The sequence below is a fragment of the Melanerpes formicivorus genome, unplaced genomic scaffold (genome assembly GCF_026170545.1).
Source record: "Melanerpes formicivorus ecotype bairdi unplaced genomic scaffold, bMelFor1.0.p_v2 SCAF_34, whole genome shotgun sequence".
Lineage (NCBI taxonomy): Eukaryota > Metazoa > Chordata > Aves > Piciformes > Picidae > Melanerpes > Melanerpes formicivorus.
This window is the reverse complement of record NW_027142386.1, coordinates 2,717,334-2,744,451: the sequence shown is the minus strand read 5'-3', so window position 1 is coordinate 2,744,451 and position 27,118 is coordinate 2,717,334. Positions and strand designations below refer to the sequence as shown.

The 27,118-nt window shown below is 60.5% G+C and overlaps 1 protein-coding gene across 4 annotated transcripts in view; it reads left to right on the top strand.

The window, feature by feature from the left end:
• Positions 1-27,118, top strand: part of NFIC (nuclear factor I C) — a 40,437-nt gene that overhangs the window by 4,960 nt on the left and 8,359 nt on the right. For all 4 annotated transcript variants that reach the window (XM_068156447.1, XM_068156449.1, XM_068156448.1 and 1 more), the window contains exons 2-6: positions 14,679-15,210; positions 25,787-25,858; positions 26,372-26,446; positions 26,597-26,720; positions 26,891-27,015. In XM_068156447.1, coding sequence (XP_068012548.1) covers positions 14,679-15,210; positions 25,787-25,858; positions 26,372-26,446; positions 26,597-26,720; positions 26,891-27,015 — 928 coding nt within the window. The remainder of the gene's footprint in view (positions 1-14,678; positions 15,211-25,786; positions 25,859-26,371; positions 26,447-26,596; positions 26,721-26,890; positions 27,016-27,118) is intronic.

Genomic DNA, 27,118 nt, shown 5'->3' with positions numbered 1-27,118 from the left:
TGCGCGGGAGCCGCCCTGTGCTGCCTTCACGTCTCCCCACCGCCAGCCCCTTGAGTCCAGCACAGCCACTGGGATCCCAGCTACTGCTTGGGAAGCCACCCTTCCCAGCCAGAGCTGGTCCAAGCTGGGCCTTGGCAGCCCAGCAGCACCAAAATAGCCCTGGCAAAGGCATCTGTAACATGCTCCCAGCTGGGCCCTCAGCCGAGCCTCTTGTCAAGCAAGGAGGGTCATTTTGTGCCCTCCTCATCTCTCTGTCCCTGCCAGGGGACTTTCACTGCCCTAGCTCACCTCTGTCCACTTTCAGGGACAGGCTGGGAAATGAAGAGGGAGCTGCATGGATTAGCAGGGAAGTGACACTGGCAGTGTTGCCATGCGTGAGGCTTCTCCCTGCCCATGGGGAACCAAGGGGAGCTCCGTCTGCCAGGGCTCTGGAATAATCCCAGCACTGAGCACCACTGGCCATGCATGTGTGTCCCTTGCTACACAAGGAGCTGTTGGCATTCTGAAGCCATAGCAGTTACCCCTGGCTTCTGGATCTGCAGTAGGGTGGACAGGAGCGGATTTGGGATGCTCCCAGAAAGAAGATGGATAAATTTTATGACTGGTGATCCTCTTGTATACCTCTGGCTTGTCTCTGGCACTCCGTGAGACCCCCACCCAGGTACTCAAAGGCAGAGAGCAAAGTGAGGTGGGAGCCAGCCTCAAAGGCAGCTGGGAGCAGTGGGAGCCAGGCATCCTGCTGGGGTCTGGCCAGGGACCCTCTTCTGGGCCCCTTGGGTCTGCTGGGGCCCAGGAGAGGGTCTCCGGCTGGCCCCTGGCGGGATGCCGGGCTCCCAGTACTGTGCAGCCTCCTTGGAGACTGGTTTCAGCGTGGAGGCAACAAGCCTGCACCGCCTGCCCAAGAGCCAGCATGAACCTCTCTGCACGTGCCATGACCAGTGGCACCCAATCCTGGGGGCATCAAGGAGCAGCCCAGCCAAGCTGGCCAGGTATAAACCTCTGTACTGGCAAACACCGTCATTGCCTGGGGAAAGAGGCTGCAGTGCCTGAGGGACAGAGCCCTGCTGCAAGGGGCACCACAGACATGTGGCTTGGTCGGAGGCACCGTCTCCTGGGTGCTGAGGGGGATCTCAGCCTCTCCCCAGACACTGCTGGTTGACTGCGCGTCACCCAGCTGCCACTGCTGACTCAGGCATGTGGCCATAGCAGGGAGCTCCCTGCTGGGCACATCTCACTGGGGCATCTTTTGGCAAATCTCCTCCCCAAAAGCACTGCAGCTTTCCAGTTAGAGAGGGGAGTGCTGGTGCTCACCCCCTTAACCAGTAGCTCTGGTGAACTGGTTTCCAGCCGGGAGCTCAGATCGCCTGCCAAAGGATGGGAGAAGCAGGCCAGGCACGGCGGGGGGAGAGAGGGAAGGTTGCAACACACTTTCAATTCTCCCATCTGCTCAGTATTGTTTGGGAAAAACAATGAGGCTGTTCTTTAAAGGAAACCTTCGGGAGAGCCTTGCATTCCCCACGAGGCGCCTGCCACGCCGTGCCCGCTTGCCCTGGCTAGCCCTGCCCAGCTGCTCACGCCGGCCGCACTGTTGAGGACCCTGCTGCTTCTGCCTGATCTGATCTTAAATCCTCACCTGGAAGAAATAGATTTCAGTTTAAACGCAGTGTATGAAGCCATATTGGAGAGCTGGGGTGGGCATGTGGGGCAGTGGGCAGGATAAGGCATGCTGCACAAGAGACAGCGTTGGCCAGGTGGCTGCTGCTTGCACTGTGCCACTCTCCATCACATCACCTTGAACTTGGCAAGAGCCTCACACAATAAATCAGCCTCCCTCCTGCAAGCACGCTGAGGCGCCCGCCAATAATTCACCTTGGGCAGCTCTGCCCTTGCCTGCGCTTTCTTCCCTGCCTACGATTCCCTCCCTGCCTGCGTTTCGCTCTGTACCAGGGCAGGGAGTGAACCCGCTGCATGCCCAGTGCTGCAAGCACGCTTTTGCAGCTTACAGAACAAAGCCCAGACACCAGGGCCCAGCTCACTGCCCAGCTATCCCAAAGCAAATAGGGAATAGCTCCCTGAGCCCAGGAGGGCTTGAGGACTGGTGCTGGGAGCCATGGTCTAAGTCTTTTACCCGGCATTTTTTCCCCTCTTACAGGGGTATCGGTGGCAGCGGCCGTGTGGCAGAATGTGAATGGGGCGGTGGCAGAGCGGCAAGGCTCAGCACCGTGCCAGGGACAGATGAGCAGCTCCTTCGAGTGCCCTGGGCAGCAGCAGCATGAAAGACTTGAGAACCCTGAGGGGAGATGTGTGCTGGCCTGGGGCTGCACACAGCGGGTCTTGCACCCAGGGGGAAGGGGGGACAGTGTCCCCTGCTTCTCTGAGGCTGGCCAAGGATGGCCCTGAGGACAGGAGCAGCTTGTGCTGCCTGCTTGCCAGCTTCCCTTGCCCGCATAGACATTCCCTGTGTCTGGCTCCCGAACATTTTCCTACAGCCTGAGAGGTGCCCATTGTTCATCACTCCTGGCATAGCTGCAGCTGTCCTAAGCACAAGCTGAGCCCTGGACTGCAGGGATGGGGGCTGTGTGGTGGCAATGGGGAGTGTCCCTGGGATCCCTTGCTGGAGAAAAAAGAAGGCTGGCAGGGAAGTTAAAAATCCCCTTGTGAATCTGGGTCGTTGCCTGTCACCTCCGGCTGTGCTATGGCTCTTCTTGCAAGAGGATGGCAGTGCTGGCACTGAGCATTGGCAAAGGGGGCCAGGTACTCACAGGAGGGTGTCTGGCTCCTGTGTGCACCAGTCCCTGCACCCAAGACAGAAGTGCAAGCAGGGCCTCACGGTGGCAGGGGTGCAGTCTGCCCTTTAGGGACCCCCAGAGTGGAGATTTCTCTAGTGGCATCTTAGGGTGTGCTGGGCAGATTGGGGCAGAGTGGCAAAGGTGATGGGGAATAGCCAGGGTGCTCAAGCCCTGATGAGTTGGGCTAATAGTGTGTGGCATTACCAGTGGTGTCCCCATGGCATGGCTGGGGGCTACTGGTGGCTCTGAGCCTGAGCCTCAGCAGGGCCAGAGGTGGCCAGTACCAAACGCTTGTGAGTTTTGGGTACCAAAGCACCTTTGGAGGCTTTGGGTGTACCAAATGGGCACTGCAAGAGCCTGAGCTCAGCTTTTCTCCCAGCCCTGCCTGACTGGGCACCCTGAGGTGGTGTCACCCTCAGGGAGGGGATGCATATTCCTGGGATGTGCCAGCTGCAGAGTGGGGATGCCCAGAGTCCCTGCAGGCATCCTGGGGCTGGCTCACACACACGTGGGCATCTGGGCTTTTCATCTGTCACATCAGCCGTGGGCAGTTATCCCCCCGGCCATGCCACACTGTGCTAGCTTGGCTGGGACCCAGCACCCTGCACCAGGTGTCAAGGCACAGTTCTTCCCAGGTCCTGGAGAAGAGCTGGGAAAGGATCCTGCGGTTCAGGTGCAGCAGTGCTGACACACTGGGGGATTCACCGGCCAGCCCCTGCCAAGGATTGATTTCTCAGTTAACTTGCTGCTGCTGTAGCAGTGCATTCAGCCTCCCTTCCCTGGCCAGCAGCCAGCTCTAATCAGCATTTTGGGCAAAATCCCCAGGTCTGGGCCTCGGGCTGCCCACTGTGAGCATCGCCCTCCCGGCCACTGCTGCTGCTCAAGATGGGGCAGCAGTGCCTGGCATGGGAATGTAAGGATCCAGCCCCCTTGCTGACCCCTTTTCCCTTCCCTGGGAGTTTGAGTTCGTGGCCAGGTGGACATTTTAAAATATTGGTGGTTTATCTGGTTTGCTGTGAAGGTTTTTGCTCTCCTCACAAAGGGCCCCTGCATTCCCTTCACAGGGAAATGGTATTTGACCGGCTGCTGTCCAAAACAAACCCCCAACGTGTTTCTGATCACGAAAAACCAAGAAATATTTTTGCTTTCATAGGAAAAAAGAAAAAAAGGCGGCAGCCCAGCGAGAGAAATGTTGATTTTCCACCCAGACGTTTCCCCTTTCGCTGCACCAGCCCCAAAACGAGAGGCACCGCTGCTCCCTCCTCACCCCAGGATGCCGTCCTGAAGGCACAGTCCTACTGGGGATGCAGCGGGTGCCATCCGGGGCTCGCCTGGGCACCGGTGGCATGGGTGATGGCGATGCCAAGCTCTGCCAGCTCAGCTCGTGTCCCCCTCTGCTTCCTGCTCCCACCTTGCAGCAGGCATCGTGGACCACCAGGGAGGCTGGAGAGTGCCAGTGCACTGCCAGCTGTCCCTGGGGAGCCACCTGTCATGCTGCTTGCTGCAAAGCTCGCCGGTGCCCACATTGCAGCCCGCCTCACCCTGAGAGAACGGGTGATGGAGATGTTCCATACTGTGATTGCTTGGTGGGAGCTGTGATGTGCCAGATCATGCCCACCCCTACCACCGCGCCTTGGCTCGTGGAAGAAAGTGGGGCTGTAATGTGCCCCACCTCCCCAGGCTGTGCTGCAGAATCTCCTTTAGTAACCTGTGTGCCAGGGCAGGCGAGCAGCACGGCGTGAATACCAATGAGGTGCTGCTGGCAAAAAGTGCAGAGTAAAGGGTTTGGGATGGAAATGGCAGTGCGTGAGAGAGGGAGGGAGCAGGAGCATGCGCCTGCAGCCTGCACCTGCCTGCCAGCCAGCGACTGGGTGCTGCGCAGGGCACACGTGGGCAGCGTGTAGGGCACACACAGGCACTGCACAGAGCACACATGGGCACACATAGGTGCTGTGTAGGGCAAAGGTATTGCACAGGGCACACACGGGCACCACCCAGGGCATATATGGGCACACATGTGGCCCGGGAGCCTGGCGGCCGCACACACTCACAGGACAGGGTGCCAGGGCCGTGCCACCCCGTCAGGTGCGAGGGCAGTGGGATGGAGCGAGCAGAGTGAGGTGCCATTTTGGAGGTGCACGGGCAGGGCACGGGTTTGCCACGGGCAGCGTGTCCGCAGGAGCTGAGGCTCTTCCTGTGGCACGGGGTGGCCCTGGCTGCAGGAGCCGCTCCTGTCCCCCGGTGCAGCGCTGATCAAAGCCGCGGGTGGGGAGGGAGCAGGGCCTGTGTGAGCAGCGCCCCTGGCCGTGTGCCACCCCCTGCCCGCACTGCTCCCCTGCGAGTTTGTTAAACAAATTTCTCTAATTGCACAAGCCAAGGAGTTTGGTGGAGAAAAGAGCTGGGAAATTCCCCTCCTGTGGGCCACCCCTTTTCTGCTCGCCCCCGGGGCAGTTGGTGGAGAGCAACCTCGCTGTGCTCCCCCAGGTCTGCGTTAGGCGGCGACCCCGACACCTGTGGGGCACAGCTGTGGGATGTCCTGAGGTCACCTCTGCTCACACAGAGACGTGCCCCACTCGACCTTCTTGGAGACAGGTCACCCACATTCCCTCTCATCCAGCCCCCAGGGCTGGACCTTGTCAGTTAACTCAGGAGCACCCAGCAATGGTGTCTGCCCTTGCCAGCTGCTGTTCTGCCTTGCTGGGCTGAACCCCCCCTAGAAACAGTCTGCATGAAGGGCCCACGGGCAGCCCCTGACGCTGAATCCCCTCAGACTAGTACACGTTTGGGGTGAAAGCCCTGGTGAGGCAGCAGCTCTGACAGGTGAGGGCTGTGGTGGTGGCCCTGCCAAGAAGGGAGGACACGCGACCAGGTGCCTGCCCCAGCACCCACTGAGGTCATGGCTATAGATAGCTTGTGAGTGCTCAGGCCTGAGGGCAGGATCTCTGCACGCTCTTGCCAGCTCCACCGGGAGCCCCATGGGCACCCACTGCCTTGGTGGAGGTCCTACCAGGGGTTGCTGGCTGGGAGAAGGTTGGCTGAGCCAGCCAGTGGCCATTGCCAGGTGCTGCAGGATGTGACCCTGCACCTGCAGGGACATGCTGCTGCTGGCATGCTCAGCCCCACTGAGCATCGCCTGTCACCACCATCCCCTCTCCAATCCTCAGTGGCAAGTGCTGGGCTCCATGGGCAAGGCAGCAAACGGGAGCAGCTTTGCCTGCTGTTTCCCACCAGGTTTCCTTCTTCAGCTACTCCTAAGCAAAAGCCAGGCTGGGGCACACCACTGTCACAGGACACCCATGTGTTCTGGGTTAGGGATCATGGGGCCAGGGTTTGGCCCCTGCAGGCACCCAGTCTTGGGGCAGCTCAACTCCCTTGAGAGGCAGGTGCCTGCTTAGGGTGGTCCTGCCAGCCCTGTGGGACCCTGGATTTCCAGGGTAACTGGGGAAGGCATTTTTGATGAGAGCACTAAAAATAGCATGGAACTGGGACCTTAATGGGACTTTGTGGGAAACCTGGAAACATTTTCTCATCCCCATAAATGAGTCCAGATGCATTAGCGATGACTGCATTGCATCCTGAGTTACTGCCCTGGGGAGCCAGGGTGCTCTCACCAGCCTCCTTGCCTTGTGCTGAATTGCTTGGAGAGAGGAGTTGCCAGCAGTAGTGTCAGGGGCCAAGCTGTGGCCTTCCTGTGTCTGGTGTGAGGATGGGGACAGGAGCTGGCCAGCCAGAGCTTGCCTGGAATGACCATGGCGAGGACCCTGCCCTCTCAGCCGGTCCTTGTTTCTGGGGGTTTTGATCCCTGCAACCATGGTGGCATGTGTGGGCACCTGCAGCTCCACATGCAGCAGGGAGCTTGAGAGCATGTGTGGGCTGTTAGCAGCACTGCAGTCCCCGACTTTGGGGCTTTCCAAAGCCCTCCGGGGACAGGAGCAGGTAGTAGGCAAGGGTTGAGGTCATGCAGGAGGCTTCCCCAGTCCCAGGGCCAGTTATGCTGGCACCCCAGTGCACCCTATCATGGCGTCAAGCTGGCAAGATCCAGCCTGGTGTCCTGCTCTGCCGTGGAGCTGGTGGCTGGAGTATTGGCTCCCAGACAGCCTGTCCCTGCTCGGGGACCTTGGACTCCCCCAGGGCATGGCTCAGGGCCAGCCTGGGCAAGTAGCCCAGGGCAGGTGGTTGGTGGACTCCACATCACGAGGCGGGTTGGCACAGCCATCTCCACAGTACGGCAGTGTCACTTAGCAGTTACAGCGGCAGCCCAGGAGGCAAGGACGGGCCTGCCCTGGACCTCACTTTGCCTCCAGGTGGGGGACAGCACCCAGCACAGGAGAGGGGCACATTCCCTGTGCCCCAGCCCCAGCTTTTGACTCATCACACAAGGGACAAGGGGAATGGCTACGGCCACCAGCCTCTGCGCCAGGCACCGCTGGAGCCCAGCATCCCAAACAGAGTCCCTTTGTGCAGGCCAGCCCCCACTGCTGCCGCTTGGGAGGCATCCAAAACCCTCCTGAAATAGGACCCGTCCAGGGAGGTTCTGCTGAGCTGCTGAAAGCAGATGAACCTCCCCCTGCTGCCGTTGGTCCTTCGGCTCTGAGGGAGCCGGATCTGGCTGTAGTCGAGCAGTGCCGATCCTTTGGGGATACCCTTGTCTCCATTTGCCTGTCACTGCCCCGTGCCTCGATATCCCCTTCCCTGTGTGAAGGGTCTTGGCAAGGTGTCCCCAGCCCCAAGGGAGCCTGTGAGGCGCCAGAGCAGAGGCTGAACTGCTGGCATGTCCATGGGGTGGCAAAAATGATGTGGCTATGGCTGGGGGGGAGGCATGAACGCTTCACCCCCAAGGCTCCAGGGGCAGCTGATCCTCCTGCAAGGTCACCAACTCCTCGGTGAAAGGCTGGGGCTATATTTAACCAGTGATTTGCTCCAACCCACCAGGGATTGGATTTGCAGCAGGGAGAGCACTGTGGGCCCATTGCACCACTCCCCATCACAGCATGCAGAGATGATGCCACCTATCCTTCCCCAGCAGACACTCCTGGCAGGGAGTTGGAGGCCCCTCTTTACACCCCCAGACCATTACACTGTATGATCAAGGGGAGGAAATTAATCTGGTTTAGAAAAGCCAGGATGGACCAAGCAGGGCTAAAAATATGTTGGGAGAGGAATCTCCTATGTCAGGGGCTGGAACCAAGGCTAGAGCCCTGGGCTTTCTCCAAGGAGGCTGGGGAGTTCCTGGCTGATGCTGGGTGCGATGCTGAAGTGAGGTTGCCTGCTGCCTTCCCTTACACAGTGCTGCCTGCCCTGAGCTGTCTCCTGCCTCAGTTTCCCTCTGTGGTTCTGGAGGTGCAAGCTGCTGCCATACCTGCGTCGTATCCCAGCATCTCACAGGCTGGGCCTCTGGGGTGGGCGAAGTGCTGGGTGCTGGGTGCTGATCCAGCCCTGCCACCACCATAGCTACGTTCCCCACTGTGTGCTGGGAGCAGGGCCGTGGGGAGTAGGCTACCCCCAGAGCCCTGCACTGACAGAGGGCTGGGTGGAGGAGCTGGTAGTGCTGGGGCCTGTTGAGAAAGCCTTTTTCATGTTTTAATCCATAAAACATTTCTCTTCCTTGGATCCCCAGAGGGATTTTAGCCAGGGAGCCATGTGGCTGATGGCCACAGGATGATTCCTAGGGAGAGGGGCCTCTGCTTGGCTGCAGGTTGGGTCCTCTCCATGCTTCCCCTGTGCTGCTCATAGGGTTCTTCCCAGATCTCAACAGCCATTGTTGCATCCTGCAGGCTGACCTGGCCAGTGCCACACTTCAGTTTCTCCATCTCTGGGCAGGCAGAGCTGCATGCTGGGGGCAGGTGGGGTTACCCACATGGAAAAAAAAGCTGAGCCATTGACTGCCATACCCTGAGGGGCACAGGTGCAGAGTGCACCTGGGGCAACTGAAGCACTGGAGGATCCAAGTGAGTCTGCAGAAAGGCAGTGAGTGGCACTGGACACTCACTGCCAGGTCTCCCTCCCCAACACCATTCTGGTTTTTTCCCCCACCAGTGCTGACTGAGGACAATCCCCAGGACATCCTTACCTTTCCCGTGCACCCTGAACACACTGCTGCCTGGGTTGGGTCTGCTGAGTAAAGCCACAGACAAGGAAGGCCCATTGTTGCTGGAAGTGCTGGTGCATGCAGGCAGACCAGAAGTGGGGTGATGGGCAAAGGGTCGGGGCACAAAACTGTGCCACTGGGAGAGCCCTCCCCAGCTTCAGCCCACCTGAGCCACCCCCGGTGGCTGGCTGCCGGTGGTGCTGGCTGGCCAGGAAGGGCTGTGCCAGCTGGTGCAGACCCAAGCAGTGTTGGCACCTGAGCCCAGAGCCGCACAGAGAGCTGCTTCTCTTCCTGCTGTTTTCCAAAGCAACTGGCAGGTTTGTTGCCTGCTGCGGCCTCCCATGACCTGCGGTGGCAGCCTCGGCGCTCCCTGCACCCCCGCTTCCAGCTGCACCACCTGCAAGGGCAAGCGTGGGCACCACCTCGCGTCGCAGCACGTAGGCACAGGCAGGTGGGCACCAGCCTGATGGAGAGTGTTTGTGGCACCCATGGTGTGGTAGAGCCCTGACTGCTCCAGGATGGCTCAAAGGACCCAGTGGGATAGTTTTGAGCCACACTGTGCATGGGGAGACCAGGAGAGCTTGGTGACAGGTCTGGGGCCACCATGGCGCCAGGCACATGGTTGAACACTGGGTGCTTTATTTGCTCATCCACCATCTCCTGGTCTGATCCTGAGTGGGGCTGAGCATTAAGGCAGCAAATGAAACATGGAAGCCTCTTTCTAGCCTTGCATCCATCCTGGCTCCCGTTGGGAGTAACAGGGTGTCCATGTCCAGAGCAGAGCATGCTCTCCAGCCCATAAGCAGCCTTGGGCTGTACATGGAGATTGGCTGGAGGATGCTGTTGGCTCTGGGAGTAAAAAAAGCTCAGGGGTGTGGGGAGAGGAGCTGAGGGGTTGTTGCACCATGTCTTTCACTTCTGCCCTCGCTGTCAGCAACAGCCAGGCTGCTGTAGGCATTGGAACTCTGCCCCAACACAGGCTTCAAGAGGGGTTTTGCAGGGCTGGGGCTCAGCCATCCCCACCCCAACTCAGCTGCCTCTAATGGGAGTTGTGTGGGGTCATGGCCCTGACAGCCTGGCTTGCCCCACCAGTGGCCCAGGTGCAAGGCCAGATTTCAGCCTGCCAGGCCAGCACAGCTTCTGCCATCCCCAGCTGCTTTCCCAGGAGCTCCAGGTGCCACTTTGCTCCCTCCTTCCCACTGTCCTGTGCCCAGCGTGCCTCAGTTTCCTTCCCTCCCGCATGGCAGTGCCACTCTGCAGGGCCAGGGAAGCCTCATTAGGGTTTTCTGAGAGGGCTGGGAAGCCCGGCTGTGCCATGCTGGCAAGCAGCAAAAAATGTGAATAGGCTCTTTTTAATAAATACTTTATGATGAGTCCAAATAGATTTCCTTCTCTGGAGCAATTATTATAAAATGGGCTCTAATACAATGCAGGGCTGGCCCTGGGAAGGGCTGGGTGCTTTTCAGGGCCTAAGTGCCTCTTTCCATCCCCTGTAATGAGCACTTCCCAGTCATTTGCATCTGTCTCGGCAACAGGTCTCATTACCAGGTTAACTTATTATCAAGAACCACTTCAGCAAGCAGTTAAGCACTGGCTACCGGAGGCTTTGCTGGGGCCACACAAGAGCAATTTGTCGTGCTGAGGGCGCCTGTAGGCTCTGGCAAAGGGGAATCGATGCCGGGGCAAGGAGCAAGTCCCCTCTGTACCCCTTTCAGGTACCAGGGTTTTGGGATTTTCAGGATTATTGGAGCCTCTCTAGCTGCATCCCCCCAGCTGCTGTGCCAAGACTTCCTGAGGCCTGGCGCCAAACTTGCTAGCCCCTGCCCAGACTCGCTTGGCTGCGGGGAGTGGGAGCTGGCAGAAGCAGCAGCCGTGGGAGCCGGCAGCGGTTGGGAGGTGTGCGGCTCCTTGGCAGGGAGCCTGAGCATCCTCTTGTCAAATAAACCCTGTGTGGTCCCCGCAGGGCCGGCAGGGCTACTCCGTGTCACTCCCTGCCCATGGCAGGGCTGGCATCCCTCTCCTCTATGGGGCCGGGGCCAGGGCCTTGCTGGTGGGGAGCAAAACCCCTTGCGAAGTATCTGACCCTTCCCATCCCCTCCCCCTATTCTTTTCCCGACTCCCCTCCCCCCACGCCCCAGCCCCCTCCCGGGAAAACTGCTCGGGAATTTCCTGAGGAAACATTTTTTCACTGGAAAATTCAGGCTGATTCGCCAAGCCCAACCTGTTTGGACAAGGCACTCGAGTGGAGGATGCTCATAGGCCCGGCCAGCACATGCTGCAGTGCCCAGCCACTGTCTGTGCTTGCTGCTGTGTCCCTGTGTGGCAGAGATCCCACACCCTCTCCAGAGCGGAAAGACACCCACGGCAGCTGAGCAGCCAGGGTACAGAGCCCCCACACCAGCTAAGCCAGTGAGGATGGGCACGAGCGTGGCAAGAGGCAACACTTTGGCTGCATGCCCACCAGCTCCCTGGCACTGCTGAAACCCAGGCTGCCAGAGGAGTTAATTCTGGCATGGAGTGTCTGGCTGCACACAGAGCATCATTCCTTCCCCTCCCCTCTCCACAGCAGGTCTGACACCAGGACAGAGCCAGGCTTGACCCATGCCTCAGTTTCCCCTCACAGCATCTGGCACAGAAAGTCAGCACTTCATCAGTTTGGAAGGGGGAAACGAGGCCAGGCCTGGCAGCACCCTGACGCAGGCATGATCCTCCCTGGGTCTCGGGGCTTTACAAGCCTGGGCTGGATGAGGCCCAAGCACAGGCTCTGCTGCCAGATTCCCATCCGGAAATGCCCCGGGTGCAGCCTCGTCTGGGGTATTGCAGCATGTCTCTGCTTTCCAGCCCCACAAAGGGAAAACAGCAGGAGAAACACTTAACCAGCCCTGTGCCAGTACTCTCTGCTGCCAGCTGTGAGGGGCCCTGCAGGGATTGGGGACAGAGAGTGCCCCCCGCCTGTAATTTCTGCAGTGGAGCTGGGCACGAAGCTGGCTGCCGTTAGCTGGAGTGGTGTGCCCAGCTGAGGGGTTCACTGGCTGCATGGTGCCAGTCATGTGACAGAGAGGCAGGGACACAGGGAAGGTCCCCAAGTCCTGTGCTTGTTCCCTCAGCACCCAGCTGCATCCATCCTACTTGTCGCACCATCTGGTTCTGGTGCCCCCCAGCCACCCTTGCCTGGCCCCACTAAAGCAGCTTAACTGTGCTCAGCATCTTGGCGCAGCATAAGCTGGGCGGGAGGGAAAGTTGGCGAGGGGCTGATTGGCTTTCAGTGCAGCTCCCATCCTCCTGTAATCCTGGGGAGGGGGGGGGCCCACAATAGCTTCAAAAGCACTGAGCACCACGGGGCCTTTTGCACACTGTGGGTTTTTTGGGGGTCCCAGACGTGGGTTCAGGTGGGATCTGAATGTCCTTGGCAGTGTGGTAAGGGAGAGAAATCTGGCGTCAGCTCCCAGCTCCAGAGAAACTGGGAACTGCAGCTGTCACCCCTGTGGCCAGGCACTGAGCATCCCCTGGATCTCACAGCCAGGGTGAGCAGCACCCAAGGGTGTTGCCTCACCCAGCTGGGAAAACCTGGTTCTTGACCAACTCTTCCACAGCGGTGCCTCCACCACCCAGCAGGACAGCAGGGACAGGGACAGTGGCTTGGTGTCCCACTTCCCCAGCCCCGTGGCCAGCCCTGCCTGGGAAGGGTGGCAGGGCTAGAGTATGGCATCAATTTGTAGATCTTTCTGTATCTCCGGCCACCAAGGAAGATCAACCACCCACTGCCCTCACCAAGTATTGTTTTTGGAGCTTGCTGCTGCTTTTTTCAGCTCCTGTCTTACTTTTCTTTGACCTTCCTTCCCGATTTAAGACACATGCCCAGCCCTTGCCCAGCTGTACTGAATTAGTAGCTGCTGCTGCTGCGGAGCGAAGCAGACCCTGTGGGTCTGTGCAGGGCTGCAGCCGCCCTGGGAGCAGCTGATGGTGATGGGTCCCCCAGACAGGGATGGGTTTCCCAGCAGGAAGATTGCCCTGGCATGGTTAGGTCCCCATGGATGGGATGGGTTCCTTAGCAAGGGTGGGTCCCTTGTCTCTTGTCGGCTATGGGAGGACGCTTGTGGAAATCACCAGTTTGGTGAAGCTGGGTCCTGAGCAGGGGCTGTTGGCTCCCAGGGGCGGGGAGGTCTGTGGCAGGGGGATGAGTCTGTGCTGGCAAATAACAAGCTCTGTTCCTGGGGGGGCTTTTGCAGAGTTACTGGGGCTGTGCTGGTGGTTGGTGCTGGCTGTTATTGACATCTGTGCCAGGTTCAGGGGATGGGGAGGTCTGTGCCAAGATGTCTGTGGTAGATCACAATGTAGTCTGTGTAAGGGACACTGATCCAGGGCACACCAGAGGCTGTGCCAAGAGACCTGTGCTGGCTGTTAGCAGGGTTTGTGCCAGGGGAGCAGGTTTAGGGTTTCACAGGGGCTTGTGCAGGAGCTGGCTTGGGGTTAATAGGGTCTGTGTTGGACTTGGGGCCAACTTGCACTTAGTACTGAGTCCATATGGGGCCAGTCCAAGCTCAAAGCCTGCCTCAAGGGACACTGTTTCGTCCAAGCAGGGTCATTTTGGGACACAGCTGCTTCAGCTGGGAAGTGCCATCACTGTCCTGGGATGTGGGGCCAGCCACCATTATTAGAGCCACTCACCCCATCCCACTGCCAGGGCTCAATCCTTCACTGGCTCCTGCCCATGGCCACCTCAAGTTCTCTTTCTAGAGCAGTTCCTGCCCTTGGCACCCTCCCCAGGGGAGGATGACCCTAACCCAGGCACAACCTTGTGAATTGAGGCTGCAGCACAGTGGTGGCAATTGCCACCAGCCAACTGCCAGGCTGCCTGCAGCAGAACTCAAGTGCTGAACTGGGCTCCTTCCTCTACATCATCATCTCTTCTGAGGGACTACAGGGCAGCATTTGGCTTGGGATGCTCGGACCTTTCCCTGCCATTTTCCAAGCTGTGCTGCTCCCTGATGGGATGGGTCCTAACACCTCTCCATCCTGGCTTGTGTTTGCCCCCACCAATCCAGGAAGCACTGATTTCCCAAACTGGGAAGCAATAAAAAATGTGCTGTGGAAAAGAGGGACTGGGAAGGGGGATGCATTTTCTTTGTTTTCTTTTGGGGCTGGACTGGTTCGGCAGCACTCCCCAAGAGGAGGCAGAGCATGCCTTGTGCACCAGGCTGGGTGCCAGCTGCTGCGCTGGCCTCAACTGGACAAAAGTGGGGGAGTTTACTGCTGATAGAGAGGGAGCAGAGAGGTCCAAGGCACCTGCAGCCCATGTGGGAGCACCTGGTATGCTGGGAATGTGGGGGACCCATTCTTTGGGTGCTGCAGTCTGGCAGTGCCTGGCACCAGCACGGTGGCTCTGGCAAGTGCGATCTCAGGTGGGATTCCTGCGCCTCTCACCAGCAGATCCAAACACACATGGGTGGGAAAGAGAGAGGCTCCAGGTGCTGCCAAGGAGCCTGCCTCATGCCAACGCCTGCCTTTGCAGAACCACTGTTCAGGTATGCCCCAGCCACCCTTAGAAGGTTTTGGGCCTGTGAGAATTGCAGCCAGTGGCACTTACAGGAGGCTGCTGGGACAGGACCCTGTGGTGTGGAAGGGGTTCCCCATCCCTGGCAGGCAGCCACCTCTGCCACGACTCTTTCTGCTTGGTTGTCTTGGGATGTGACCCAATGGGGAAGCCCCCAGCAGGTCCCTGCAGGCTCCCCAGCCATCCTGGGGTTGGCTCGGAGGGGAGGCTCAGCCAGGAGTAACTGCCTGTCCCTCTGCTCCCACAGGATGAGTTCCACCCCTTCATCGAGGCGCTGCTCCCCCATGTCCGGGCCTTTGCCTATACCTGGTTCAACCTGCAGGCCCGCAAGCGCAAGTACTTCAAGAAGCATGAGAAAAGGATGACAAAAGACGAAGAGAGGGCAGTGAAGGACGAGCTGCTGAGTGAGAAGCCGGAGGTGAAGCAGAAATGGGCCTCGCGCCTCCTGGCCAAGCTGCGCAAGGACATCCGGCCCGAGTGCCGCGAGGACTTTGTGCTCTCCATCACGGGCAAGAAGCCCTCCTGCTGCGTCCTGTCCAACCCCGACCAGAAGGGCAAGATGCGCCGCATCGACTGCCTGCGGCAGGCCGACAAGGTGTGGCGGCTGGACCTGGTCATGGTCATCCTCTTCAAAGGGATCCCGCTGGAGAGCACCGACGGCGAGCGCCTGGTCAAGTCAGGCCAGTGCACCAATCCCATCCTCTGTGTCCAACCCCACCACATCAGTGTCTCTGTGAAGGAGCTCGACCTCTACCTGGCCTACTTTGTTCGGGAGAGAGGTGAGTGCAGGTCTGCCTGTGGGGCAGAGCTGGGATGCATCTCTGCTGCTAAGGGATGGGGGAGGTGGGGGTGTTCCAGCTTTCCTGTCCCCTCGACGTCCGTCCCGTTCCAAAACCGCTCCAAACTGCTGCCCAAGTGGGTGACCCCCACCCTGCTTATGTGGCCTCTCTCCCGCAGCTGGCTGCCCTGGGAGGCATGTGTCAAGGGAGAGGAGGGGGCAAGTGGTGTTTGAAGATGCTTCCGGCGCTGCGCATTCCCAGGGAGGGGACCTGGGTGGGGTTAACCCCACATCCTGTGCCGGCCTGACTGTGGCGTGGGCAGGGAAGGGGCAGCATGTTGCTGGTGCGTCTGCCAAGGGCTGGAGCTGGCAGCCGTCTAGCAGTGCTGGCTTGCCGTGGGCTGTAGTCCTGGCCCTTCACCCAGCGGGCGGCCGAGGCAGGGACAGGAGCAGCCAAGGCTGGCTGGGGAGGGCTTAGCAGTAACACCAGCAGTGGCAAACCCCAGCAGCTCCTGCTGCGCATCGAGGGGATGCTGCTGCCCTGCCCTTCACTTGCCCAGACATCCCCCGGACCCCCTGGGAGAGCTGGACTGATTTCACTCCAGGGAGCAGGGAGGGGCAGAGCTGTTTGTGAAGCCTCAATGATCAAAGGGGGAAACAAGCCGTGGGCAGGGTAGGCAGTGATTTCCAGGCTCGGAGGATTAGGTCCCTGAACTGTCCTTGCTGCTGGCTCACAACCATTTCCCTGTGTGGTTGGCAAGGAGAAGCTCAGGCTGTAGCTCAGGTCAGATCTTATTTTATTTGGGCAGGTTTGCCATTCCTAACTGGTGGCATGCTGACACACACACATTCATGGCAGCCAGGGTGCCTCACAGACCCTGACCATCACTCAGCACCTCTGGGCAGGTGAGCAGCCTGTAGAGATGCTTTGTGATCCCTGTGGGTGAGAGCAGGACTTGGTTTCAGAGGGATGATGCAGAGCCAAGTGGGTCTGTGACACACAGCCCCAGGGAGTGGTTGTGGCACAGGCATGGCCAGGCCAGGCTTCCCAGGTGTGTGGGAACCAGGACATTAGTCCCCTCCTGGCAGAAACTCTCTGCTCACCCCCACAGCACTGGGTGATGCCCTTAGCTGTGCCCCCTGGACATATAAGCCTGGTCCCGTTGACGCTGCTGCAAGGGCTGATGGCATCTTGCCCAGCTCTGGCCAGGGCCCAAGGATGGAGAGTGACACCATGGAGGGAACCACAGTGCCAGCAATCCCAACAAAATGGGTGCCAGTGCCATGAGTCACAGTGGGCATGGCATGGAGAGACAGAAACAGCTCTGTCCCTGCCTAGGCAGTGGTGGGATGCACAGAATATTACTGGGGAAACTGAGGCACAGTGGACACACAGACCACATGCTCCCCAGGGAGCTGCATGTCCCATGGGAGATTATGCCAAGCCCTCATGGCTGTGTGGAAAACAGGGCACATCCTTAGCCAGTGAATAGCTGGGGCCAGCTCCCATCCCAAGGCCCAGGTGGGACCCCAGGCAGGTGGAGGGCATGGGATATCAGCAGGGGGGGTGGGTACAGCTGTGTGGTTGCACACAGCTTGTGTGAATGCATGGTGCTGTTCCCCCTCTCAGAGGCAGGATAGGGCCTGGCTCTGCTGTTTCTCAGCAGTGCACTGGGAACTGTGCACTGGTGCTGTGCTGAGGGTGGCTCTGTGCACTGGCTGGTTTGGGAGTTTGGGTGCCTGGTGCAGGATAGGGCAGTGGCTGCTAGGCAGAGTGTGGGGGTCTCGTGTACTGGGCTGAGATGGCTATGCTGGGCTGAGCAGGGAGGTGGCACAGGGCTTAACTGAGCTGCCACATGCCACCTCACAGCGGTTGGGAGGGTGGTGCTGCCTACTGGGCTGGACTAGGGGCACCCTGCACTGGTGGTGTAGTGTCATGATGTTAGGATACAGGGTACCCTGTACTGGGCTGGACTGGCCTGGGAGCCCTGTGATGGCCATGGTGATGGCAGAGACCAGGATGCCCAAGGCAACAGTGCTGGGGTCTCTACTCTCTAGCAGGAGATGTCCCTGCCCGTGGCTGGGGGGTTGGAACTGGGTGTTTGAACTTTAAGGTCCCTTCCAACCCAAAGCATTCTAGGAGTCTATGATACATTGGTTGGTGTGCCCCAATAGGGGTGTTTATGCCAGCAGGTCCCCTGGCTGTGCCACAGCCAGTGGGTGTCCCAGAGGAAGTAGCTGCCCCTCTTTCACCTCCCCTCCCCCACCCCTGCAGGCGACCTTGACCCCCACGTCTGGGACCTCAGCAGCCGCAGTCACCTGACTGTCTAATTGGGAACACAGCGGCTGTAAATACTCCCTGATAAGGCCTGGCAGCCGCTCACTTTCCCTGTTAAGGTCGCTCTTTGCCCTGGTTAAGGGGGACCAGGACGGCCAGCAGCACCATCTGCAAAGGCCATGAGACCCCCTGGGCTGCTGCTGGGTGCTGCAGTGAAGTGGGTGCTCAGGGTTCCCCCAGCCTATGGCAGGCACTTTCTGTGGGGCTGTGGCTAGCAAGGGCTTACCAGGCCTGCCTCATCGGTGGGGCAGCTGCGGCAAGGAGGGATGCCAGGGCAGCCACACCACCAGCGGGTCCCTGTGCTATGGGGCCAGGCCAGGCCAGGCAGCAGCACCGCTCTGGGGTGTGCTGGGTGCCCCCACAGCCTTGCTCACTCGTTGGCTTCTTCCCTGCCCAGCACGCTGCCTGCTCCTTTGCCCCAGGCCTTGCCCCTTTGCAGAGCTCACCCTGCAGCATCCCCACCTCGAAGGGCTTGGGGTGAGCAGGAGGAGGCTGGGGGAGGTCAGGCCTGCGTGGGGCGCTCCCGGCCGGGCTGCCCGCGGCCCGCAGCTCTCAGGCCGCAGCACGTGGGCTGCCTCTCGCCGCCCACGCCCGGCCGTTTCTGCTGCTGTCAGCACAATTCCCCAGCGCTGCTCTGGCAACGCCGGGGAGGGGAGGCGGTGGAGGAGCCCCCAGCTCTGCTCTCCCCACCCAGCGGCAGGAGCACCTCGGCGGGGGGAGCCGGCTCCTGCCCGCGTCTCCACTCCGGTCTGGTAGCTGGGGCCAGCTCTTCCTCTCGCCGCGTTCTTGCCCCCATCCCTCTGCCTGGGAGACCCGCCCGGCTTTCCGTGCCCGCGGGCACACGCGGGGAAACTGAGGCATGGGCGGTGCCAGGCTGGAGGAAGGACCCGTCCCAGCCGTGCTGGCCCTAGGCAGGTTGCCACGGGGTGCAGATCAGTGCCGGCCACCTGGGTCTGCTCCCCAGTGCTCAGCAGTGCAGCAGTGTCCCCCAGTGCACCCTGCACCGCAGCTGCGGCCCCTGGCACCCCTGTGGGCAGAGCAGACTGCGGCTGGGTGCAGGGTGGCAGTAAGGCTGGGTAAGGGCTGGGGACAGGGGTGGCTGGTGGACTGGGAGTGCTCGGTGGGAGCGGGGCTGGGTGCTCGGGGCTGGGTGCTCGGTGGGAGCGGGGCTGGGCTGAGCACACCGCAGTGGGGGAGGGGACGGCGCTGCAGCCCAGAGCTGGGTGTGCAGCTGGGGGGGGGAGGAAGGGGGGGGGGCTGGGAGGGGGGAGCTCGGAGGTCGCTGGTGAAAGTCAAAAGCATTGCAGTAAAATGGTAATCAATCTCCCCAGTCGATGGTGCCAGGACCTTCGAAGCATTACAGAGAGATTCCTCCCAGCAGCTCCCGACGGCAGTAGTCAGTCTGGGGGAGGGGGAGGAGGAGGAGGAGGAGGAGGAGGAGGAGGGGTGCCCCAATCCCTGTACCTTCACCTCAGTACTCCCCACCTCCGTGGGTCTGCCTGTGCCCTCACCCTTGTGCTTCCATCCCTGTATCCCCATCCCTATGCACCCATCCCTGCATGCCACATTTCTGGACCCCTACCCTGGCACCCATATCCTATCATCCCCTTTCCAACACCCTCAGTCCCTGAACACCTCTCCTTGTACCCCTGTATCTCATATCTGCATCCTCATCATGGTCTCTCCCCACCCCTGAACCCCATACACATCCTAGTGAGGCTCCACAAGCTGGGGGAAGGCAGAGTAGTGTCAGTGCTGGTCCCTCACACCCTTTGAGGTGTGCTGGGGCTGAGAGTGACCCCACAGCCAACATGCTCAGCAAGGTGGCAGGGGCGAAGCTCTGCCCTGCAGTGAGCTTCCCCTGGTAGGGCCTGGTAGCTGCTTCCCCCAGGGCTATGCAGGGTGGGAGCAGATGAGTGCCCAGGGAAAGCAGGCAACAAAGCCACGGTGACATCCTGCTCCTGGCACCCTGGCACGCTGCTGTGTGCAGTCGGCCACCCCACTGCTAGTGGACACCGCCTGAGGAGACACAGGGACCTGCATGCGGCAGCAGCATCTATGTCTCCCACCGCGTGGCAGACCCTTATCTCCCCTCACAGCCTCGCCGCTGGCTGAGGTGCAAGGCAGATGGCACCAATCTGCTGGGGAGCCCGTGCCAAGGCTCTTGTCCTGAGCACACTGCTGGCTGTGCCAGGCTGGCCGTGCCAAACGGCTACGTGGTCCCTCCAGATGGAGGAGCAGGCATTTCCCCAGGCGGCACTGCTCCACCAGCCCCCGCACAACTATTCATGAGCAGGATTGCGAGGAGAGTGATGGGGGGCACAATGTTGGGGCTGTGCTGTTCACAGAGCTGGGCAGGTGAGCCAGAGCACCCCTCCCAGCACAGATAAACATCTGCAAGCTCCCCTCCCGTTCCGGGGGTCTCTCTGCTCCCAGCCAACCAGTGAGGCTGGGGCTGAGGGGAGAAAGACAGAGAGGCAAGACCCACCCGGGAGAGGACAGGAGACACCGGCGAGGGGCTGGGTTCCTGCCTCTAAGAGCTGTGTGCTACAGAAGTGGGGTAAAAGAGGTCACCAGGGTGTGGTGAACCCAGCCATCCCAGTGCCCTGTGGTGTCACTGCCCAGGGGACCCACAGTCCCTGTTCCCAGCCCCACCATGAGCCTGGCAGTGGCAACAGCAAGGGCAGCGTCAGCGTGCTAGAGCTGTCTGGATTGATGCACCGCTGACCTTGAGGAGGTCAGGGCTTCCCCAGCGCTCCCGCAGTGCGCCGAGGTGGCGGTGCCTGGAGCCAGCCAGCTTCCCCACCATGCCCCAGCTCTGCCTCACCAGTGAAGTGAGTGCCCCAGGCTCAGCCCCACAGTCTCAGCCAGCAGTGCCTTCTGTGGACATGGCACAGGGTGCCACAACCTGTGGTGTCCAGACTGGGGGGCATGGAGCTGGAGTGCCGTTCGGCACCCAGTGAATAAAAGATGAGTTCTGTCTCACAAGCACCTGACATCCCCCCTTGCCATCACTGTACCCCCACACTGGCAAGTACTGAGCCTTCCCCAGAGCTGCAGTTGCCATCCTGGCCATGTGCCCAGCTCTGTGCTACACTGGCAAGGGACAGCTGGAGCAGCAGATGCTCGTGGCACTCCCTCCCACCGGCAATGGTGGGCATGAAGGGAGGAAGAACAGATGCCACCAAGCCCCTGGCATGCCACTGTGCCCCAAAGCCAGGTTTGCACCACCAGCTGGGGCTCAAGGTCTCCTGCCATGCTGGCCCCCACACTGGGGTCCCAGCCAGGCCTGGGGGACTTCCTGGCCCCTCCAGTCCTGTATGGCTTTTGACCTTGTCCCTGAGGTGGGAGATTCCCACAATGCACTGGGAGCAGTGCCTGCAGGCAGTGTGGGGATGAAATGGGGATTGGGAGCAATAAAGGTGTCTGTCTGACTCTTCTGGGGAGCTGGCTGTGCCACAGCCAGGGGCTGTGCCCTGCTGCAGAACCATGGCATGCTGTAAGGCCATGCCATGCTGTAAGGTTGTGCTGTGCCATGGGGCTGGGGTTGGTGAGGGAGTAAGATGATGGCAGTTCCCAGCAGCTGCCCAGGAGCAGGACCATTGGCAAGGCAGGCAGGAGCCTACCAAGGAACCATTCAGGAGACCCTCTGGCTGCACCTGCAGAGCTGGGTGTCCCCACACCCCCCTCAATTGCCTTCTTCCTTTCTACCTTCTTTTCTTCCCTCCTGCCTTTCTTCTGCTTTCCCTTACTTCCCTCCCTTTCAGCTCTTTTCCTTTCCCCATAGTTTTCTTCTTTCGGTTTTCCTCTTATCTTTCTTGGCTTTCTTTCCCTTTCCCTTTCCCTTTCCCTTTCCCTTTCCCTTTCCCTTTCCCTTTCCCTTTCCCTTTCCCTTTCCCTTTCCCTCTCCTTTCTCCCTTTTTCCCTTCCTTCCTCCCTTTACTTCCTTTCCTTTCTCTCCTCTGTCCCATCTCTTCGCAGTAGCTGCCCCCCACAGAGCCCCCAGTCTCGTCAACCCAAAGCACAAGGGCTGGATGCCAGCACCTCATAGGGAGGGGGGACAGAGGGGGCTCAGCCATCCCTTTGTCCGTCCCACACTCGCCTGTCCCTTTGTCCTCTGCCATCTGTCCCCGCTTGCCTTCACGGGCGCCAGCAGCTCTGGATGAGGCCCAGCCCTGGCAGGGCTGAGCGAAGGGGCAGCCAGGCCGCCCTCCTGGGGGGGTTCCCCCCAGCCGCTGCCGTCTTCCCGCGCCGGCCGGGGTCAGGCGAGGACAGGCCCCGCTCGCAGGCTCCCGCCAACGTGCGCGCGCCTCCGCCAGCTCCCGCCCAGGCCAGCTGGGCTGCGGCCCGCGGCCCGCGAACGTGGCAGCGGGGAGCGGCCCCCCCGCGCCACCTAAGGGCTTGCCTCCGGCCGGCACCTCCCCCGGGTTTTGCTTCGCGGAGGGAGGAGAAACCGCCACCCCCGCGGCGTTCTCGGGCGGGCTGAGACCCAGCGAACTTGTCTCATGCCCTTCCACCACCGCAGCCCTCCCGGCGTGGCGCCGGGGGCGGAAGGGGGAGCGGAGCGTTCAGCGAGAAGGCGGTGGAGGGATGCAGCGCCCCGGGTGCGCCGGCTGGGCTGGCTGAGCCGGGATTTACCCGGGACACACGGCGCTTCTCGGGGTGTTATATAAAAGAGGTTACACAAGTGGGTCTGTTCCGGGTTTTATGTAAGGGCCACCCAAGCCTGGCCAGCAGCAGGACAGGCAGAGCCACTCAGACCAGTGGGGCCCCTATGGGGTGAGGGATGCTGGGGGTCTGGCAGGGAGAGGGCCTCAAGTCATGCCACGCTGCAGGCACAGCCAACCCTAGCCTTTGGAGTCGGGCTGCTGCCCCACAGCACTCAAGTTCCTTCAGGTCTCCAGGTGTCCCCGTCCTGAGCAGCCCGTTGGCTCCGGGCCCTGCATGCATGCTGCGGGGAGAGGCAGCCGTTGGCACCCAAGGGAGCTGTGCATTGCTCCTGGGTAGGTGCTGGGACTGCACCACCACTGAGGAAGAATCAGGGGAGCCCTTCCCCAGAGGACTTAGTCCTGGCCCCAGGGGATACTGAGGTACAGGGCAGGAGTCTGCAAGCAGCAGCGCTGATCTCTTTCCCGTCTTTTGCACTGCCACTAGCAGAGCTGAGGGTGGAGGATTCCCGCTGCCCTTGCAGAGGTGCCTGGGCCGTGCACACTGGTGCCAGTGCCTCCACCAGCCCCTGGCATCCTCCAGGCTCTGCGCCTGCGCCCCATTGCACTGCCAGTAACACCGTGCCCTGTTACCGGCAGTGCTCGGGCACAGAGCCAGCAGTCTCCCGCAGTCCCACCAGCGCCAGGGGCACCCATCCTGCAGGGACAACCCCCATCCCGCTCCAGGGCTGTCCCTGCTGCCCGGTGGTCCTTCCCACGTGCCAAGGCTGTGGGCAAGGAGTCGCTGTGGGGTCTCTGGCACCCTGCCAGCCAGTGGGGCCAGAGTGCTGGGGATCCATAATTCAATGTGTGGCATCAGTCCAGGCTGCCAGCATGGCTGGAAGCCCGGGCAGCCCTTGTCCCTTCTGGGCACACACTTTGCTATTTTTAAAAGTGATCGAATAGACCTGTTTGGGCACTGAGCACCCTCCCCCTCCACACCAGGGGGGACTCTGGTACTGAATCTCCTCTTCCCTGAACTCCCTAGAGTGTGGCAAAAGCCACCCCCCTACTCCCCACCCCTCAGGGCATGTAAGGGTGCGGGATGCCCTCCAGCAACAAGGCTGGTGTACCCAGAGGGAGTGCCCAGGCTTCTTCTGCCACCCTGGTGTGGCTAAGCATCTTGCTGGGTGCTGGGTTTGATCTCCCCAAAACGTCCCTTGTGGGGAGTGAGGCCGCAACAGGAGCCTGGCAATCCCTTCGCCATTTTAGTGTGAGCCAGCCACAGGCAGCCGTCACATGGTGGTGAGAGCAGCGTTTGGCCCAGCTGCACTGCGCCGCAGCGGGAGGCAGCCAGAAATCTGCTGGCGAGCTCGCTTGGCCCAGCCATGAGGATCACCGACACAGCTGGAGGGGTACCAAGCCCATGGGCCCCTGCCCTCTGTCAGTGGGTACACGAGGTTGCTTGGAGGGGACAGTGCTACTGCCAAATCTTGAAGCTTGAGAAAGTCTCCAGCGCTCCATGGGATGCTATATCTAGGATCTTGGGTTGAGGAGAGGCTCCCTGATTGTCCTGCGTCGGAGTGATGTAGAGGTATAGGGACACAGGCACCCAAGGGGGCAAGGGCTGCCCACAGTGAGCAAGTGGCCCCACCTGGTGCCCTGGGGGAACAGGGTCCAAGGTGAGGCAGATTCAGGAGGAGCAAAGGACTGCACCCGATGTTCCAGGGGAGCAAAGTGGTGCATCTGAGGGTGAGGAAAAGTCTCTTTGGGTTATCTTGGGGCAAGCAGGCTGCGCAGGGTATCTCAGGGCAAGCCCTTGTAGAAGGTCCTGTGGGCCAAACCAAGGCCCATCTGGTACAATTTGAGGCTGCTGGATGAGGGCATGGCCCAGGGGGGCTACCCAGTGACCAAGCGCCCCAGGAGTGGGCAGCGAGGAGCCCCAGGGTGTCGGCAGGGAGTGGGGCACGGGGAGCCAGGCTGGCCTCAGGGCTGTGACCATGAGACGCCGCCCGTGCCTTGGCTGGGCTCCATCGCTCACTAACCACTTCCAGAGCCGCTGCAAGATTTGTTGTTTTAAGAGGTGAGGAGGGGCCATGTCCGGCCACGCAGCGTCCGCAGGCGCAGGGGGTCCCTTCTGCTGCTTGCCCCCTTCCCCAGCTTGTGTGTGCCCTGCTCACTCCTACTGCCCACTCCCACACGCTTGGGAACGCAGCTGCTCTCAAAGTGAAGGGAAAAAAGGGAAAAAAGGAAAAATGGAGTGAAGGGAGGGGAAAAAGCCCTGTGCTGGTTGCTGGGGGAATTTCTACTCCCTAAAATGGCTGCCTGTAGGAAGCTGTGTGCGGGCAAGGGCACGGGCAAGCGCACGGGCACGGCGCTGGCTGGCAGCAGAACGTGGCGTTGGGGCGGGATGCCGTGGGGCCACCAGCATGGAAAGGCTGCCAGGCCGGTGTGCATGGAACGAGCCGGGAGAAACCCTGGCAACTGGGGAGGAAGACAAAATGGCTGCGCTTGGCATCGGCGTGGAGTGGCCCTGGGGGTGGCGCAGGCAGCGTGTGGGGGCGTCAGGGCTGGGGGCAGCGCAGCCACACTGCCTGCACAGTTTGGCCGGTCTGGCCAAAAACAACGTCTGCCAGAGGCCTGTGTGCACAAGGGACTGGAGGGGAGCACAGGGCGGGGAGCGAGGGAAAAGGGGGAGAGAAAAAGGAAAGAAAGGGAAAAGCCCCAAGGTGTGGCTGGTAGTCTGGCCCTGGTGGCTGCTGCATTTGCACAGTGGGGGTTGGATTGTTGCAGCCCTATCCTGGCATCAGCCAACTGTGAAATGCCAAAAGCAGGGTTGGGAAAAGCAAGAGGAAGGACAAGGCAGAGGGGGAATATATGGCAACAGTTTTGGAAGGGCTTTGGGAGCAGCCAGGTGAGGGGCACATGGCCAAGCCTGCATTGAGGAGGGAGGATGCTCACAAGTGCAGCTCAGGCCCTGGAGCAGGGGGCATGCTGCCTTGCCATGCTGTGCCATGCTATTCTAGAGCATTCCAGAGCTGCTGAGCTCAGCATCTGAGTCAGGTTATTTTCAGCTAAGAAGGAATGGGGATGGCAGGGCCTTTGAGGATTAGAGAGGTGCTGCCATGAGACCCTGCTGCCCTCTGTGGGGCTTGGAAGAGGCAGGATGAGGTACCATGGGGTGGGCCAGGGTGATGCCTGGCCTTGCTAACACTGCCAGGTGGGGCAGTTGGAGGGAGAAGAGGAGGCAGGGAGGCCAAAGCATGCCCAGGTGACTGTCACCCTGTCTCGAGGTGGGTCAAGTGCCATGGGTTACCCTCCTGCACGGAGCATTCTGCATGCCAGCATGGAGGCGTCCCTGTGCCAGTTGCCAGTGGGAAGGCCACAGGGAGGGATTCTCAGTGGCTCTTCCCAGTGGCTGGAGATGCACTGGCTCAGTCTTGACCCTCCTGCTGGGTAGCAGGCACTGGCCCAACCATGCCTCAATTTTCTCCCAGGCAGCAGGGGAGACTTCCAGGGCAGTGAGCCAGCAGGGCCCCCACGGCTCGTACTGGTGCAGCGTGGCTCAGCACAGCGGATTTTGTCTCTTGCAGATGCAGAGCAGAGCAGCAGCCCTCGGACAGGCATCAGCTCGGACCAAGAGGACAGCAAACCCATCACGCTGGGTGAGTGGGGCAGGCAGGGCTTGGGCAAGGGGTCAAGGGGCACCCAAACTTGTCCCCAGGGTCCCTGCGGCAGAGGCAGTGCCCCTTAATGGGCAATAATGTCCCCTGCACTCACAGCTCCTGCAAGCTGCTCTGGTGCCCCCCAGCTCCAGCCAGCCACTGCCTAGCACCTGCAATGAGCTAGCCTCAGCCTCAGCCCATGACTGGCAGAGTCCCACTAGAGCCATGTACCGTGGGGACAGCAGCTGCCATGGAGGTCCCAGGATTAGGAGTGCAGCTCCGAGCCCTGCAGTGCTTCGAGCTGTGTGGAAACTCAGGTTCAGAGCAGTCCCAGAGTGTCCTTGCCACAGGGGACTGGTCAAGGTGGTCCCTTGCTGGTGGAGGAGGGGAAACAAGTGATGTTATTGGGGATTTGGGGATGTTGAGGTGCCCTCAAGTATCACCACAGGACAGTGTGGGGCAGGAAAGGTGGTCCTGTCTCCACCCCAACACTCCCTCCTCTCTCTTGCACAGATTCAACAGACTTCCAGGAAAGCTTTGTCACCTCAGGGGTGTTCAGTGTCACTGAGCTCATCCAGGTGTCCCGAAGTGAGTGCTACATGAAGCCTCCCCCCACCTCTCAACTGCCTGGTCATGGCAGCATACAGACTCATCCCCCATCCCAGCTGCAGGCTGGGGCTCCCCTCCCAGCTGGGTGGTTGGTAATGCTGGCCCCACTGATTCCCTCTCTCCTTGCAGCACCGGTGGTGACAGGCACGGGGCCAAACTTCTCCCTGGGGGAGCTGCAGGGCCACCTGGCCTATGACCTGAACCCCTCCAGCACTGGCATGAGGAGGACACTGCCCAGCACCTCCTCCAGCGGGTAAGTGCTACCAGGGTCTTGCTGGAGTAATGCCAGGGCAATGCTGGGATGATTCTGGGGGCCATGCCGGGGCCAGCCTGAGCATTACTACAGGCAGCTGGCTGTGGAGGGGGTGAGAGGCAGCAGAGATCCTGCTGGGGGTTGGTGCTAATCCCTTCCCTGCCCACCAGGAGCAAACGGCACAAGTCGGGGTCCATGGAGGATGACATTGACACCAGTCCTGGGGGCGAGTACTACACTTCCTCCAACTCTCCCACCAGCAGCAGCCGCAACTGGACAGAAGACATGGAAGGGGGTAGGTGCCTCCCTGCTGCTGTAGTGTCCCTCAGACAGCTTCCTGATTCCCTACAGACACATGTGCAGCACAGCCTGGCCACACTGTGCTGCAGTGCTGCTGT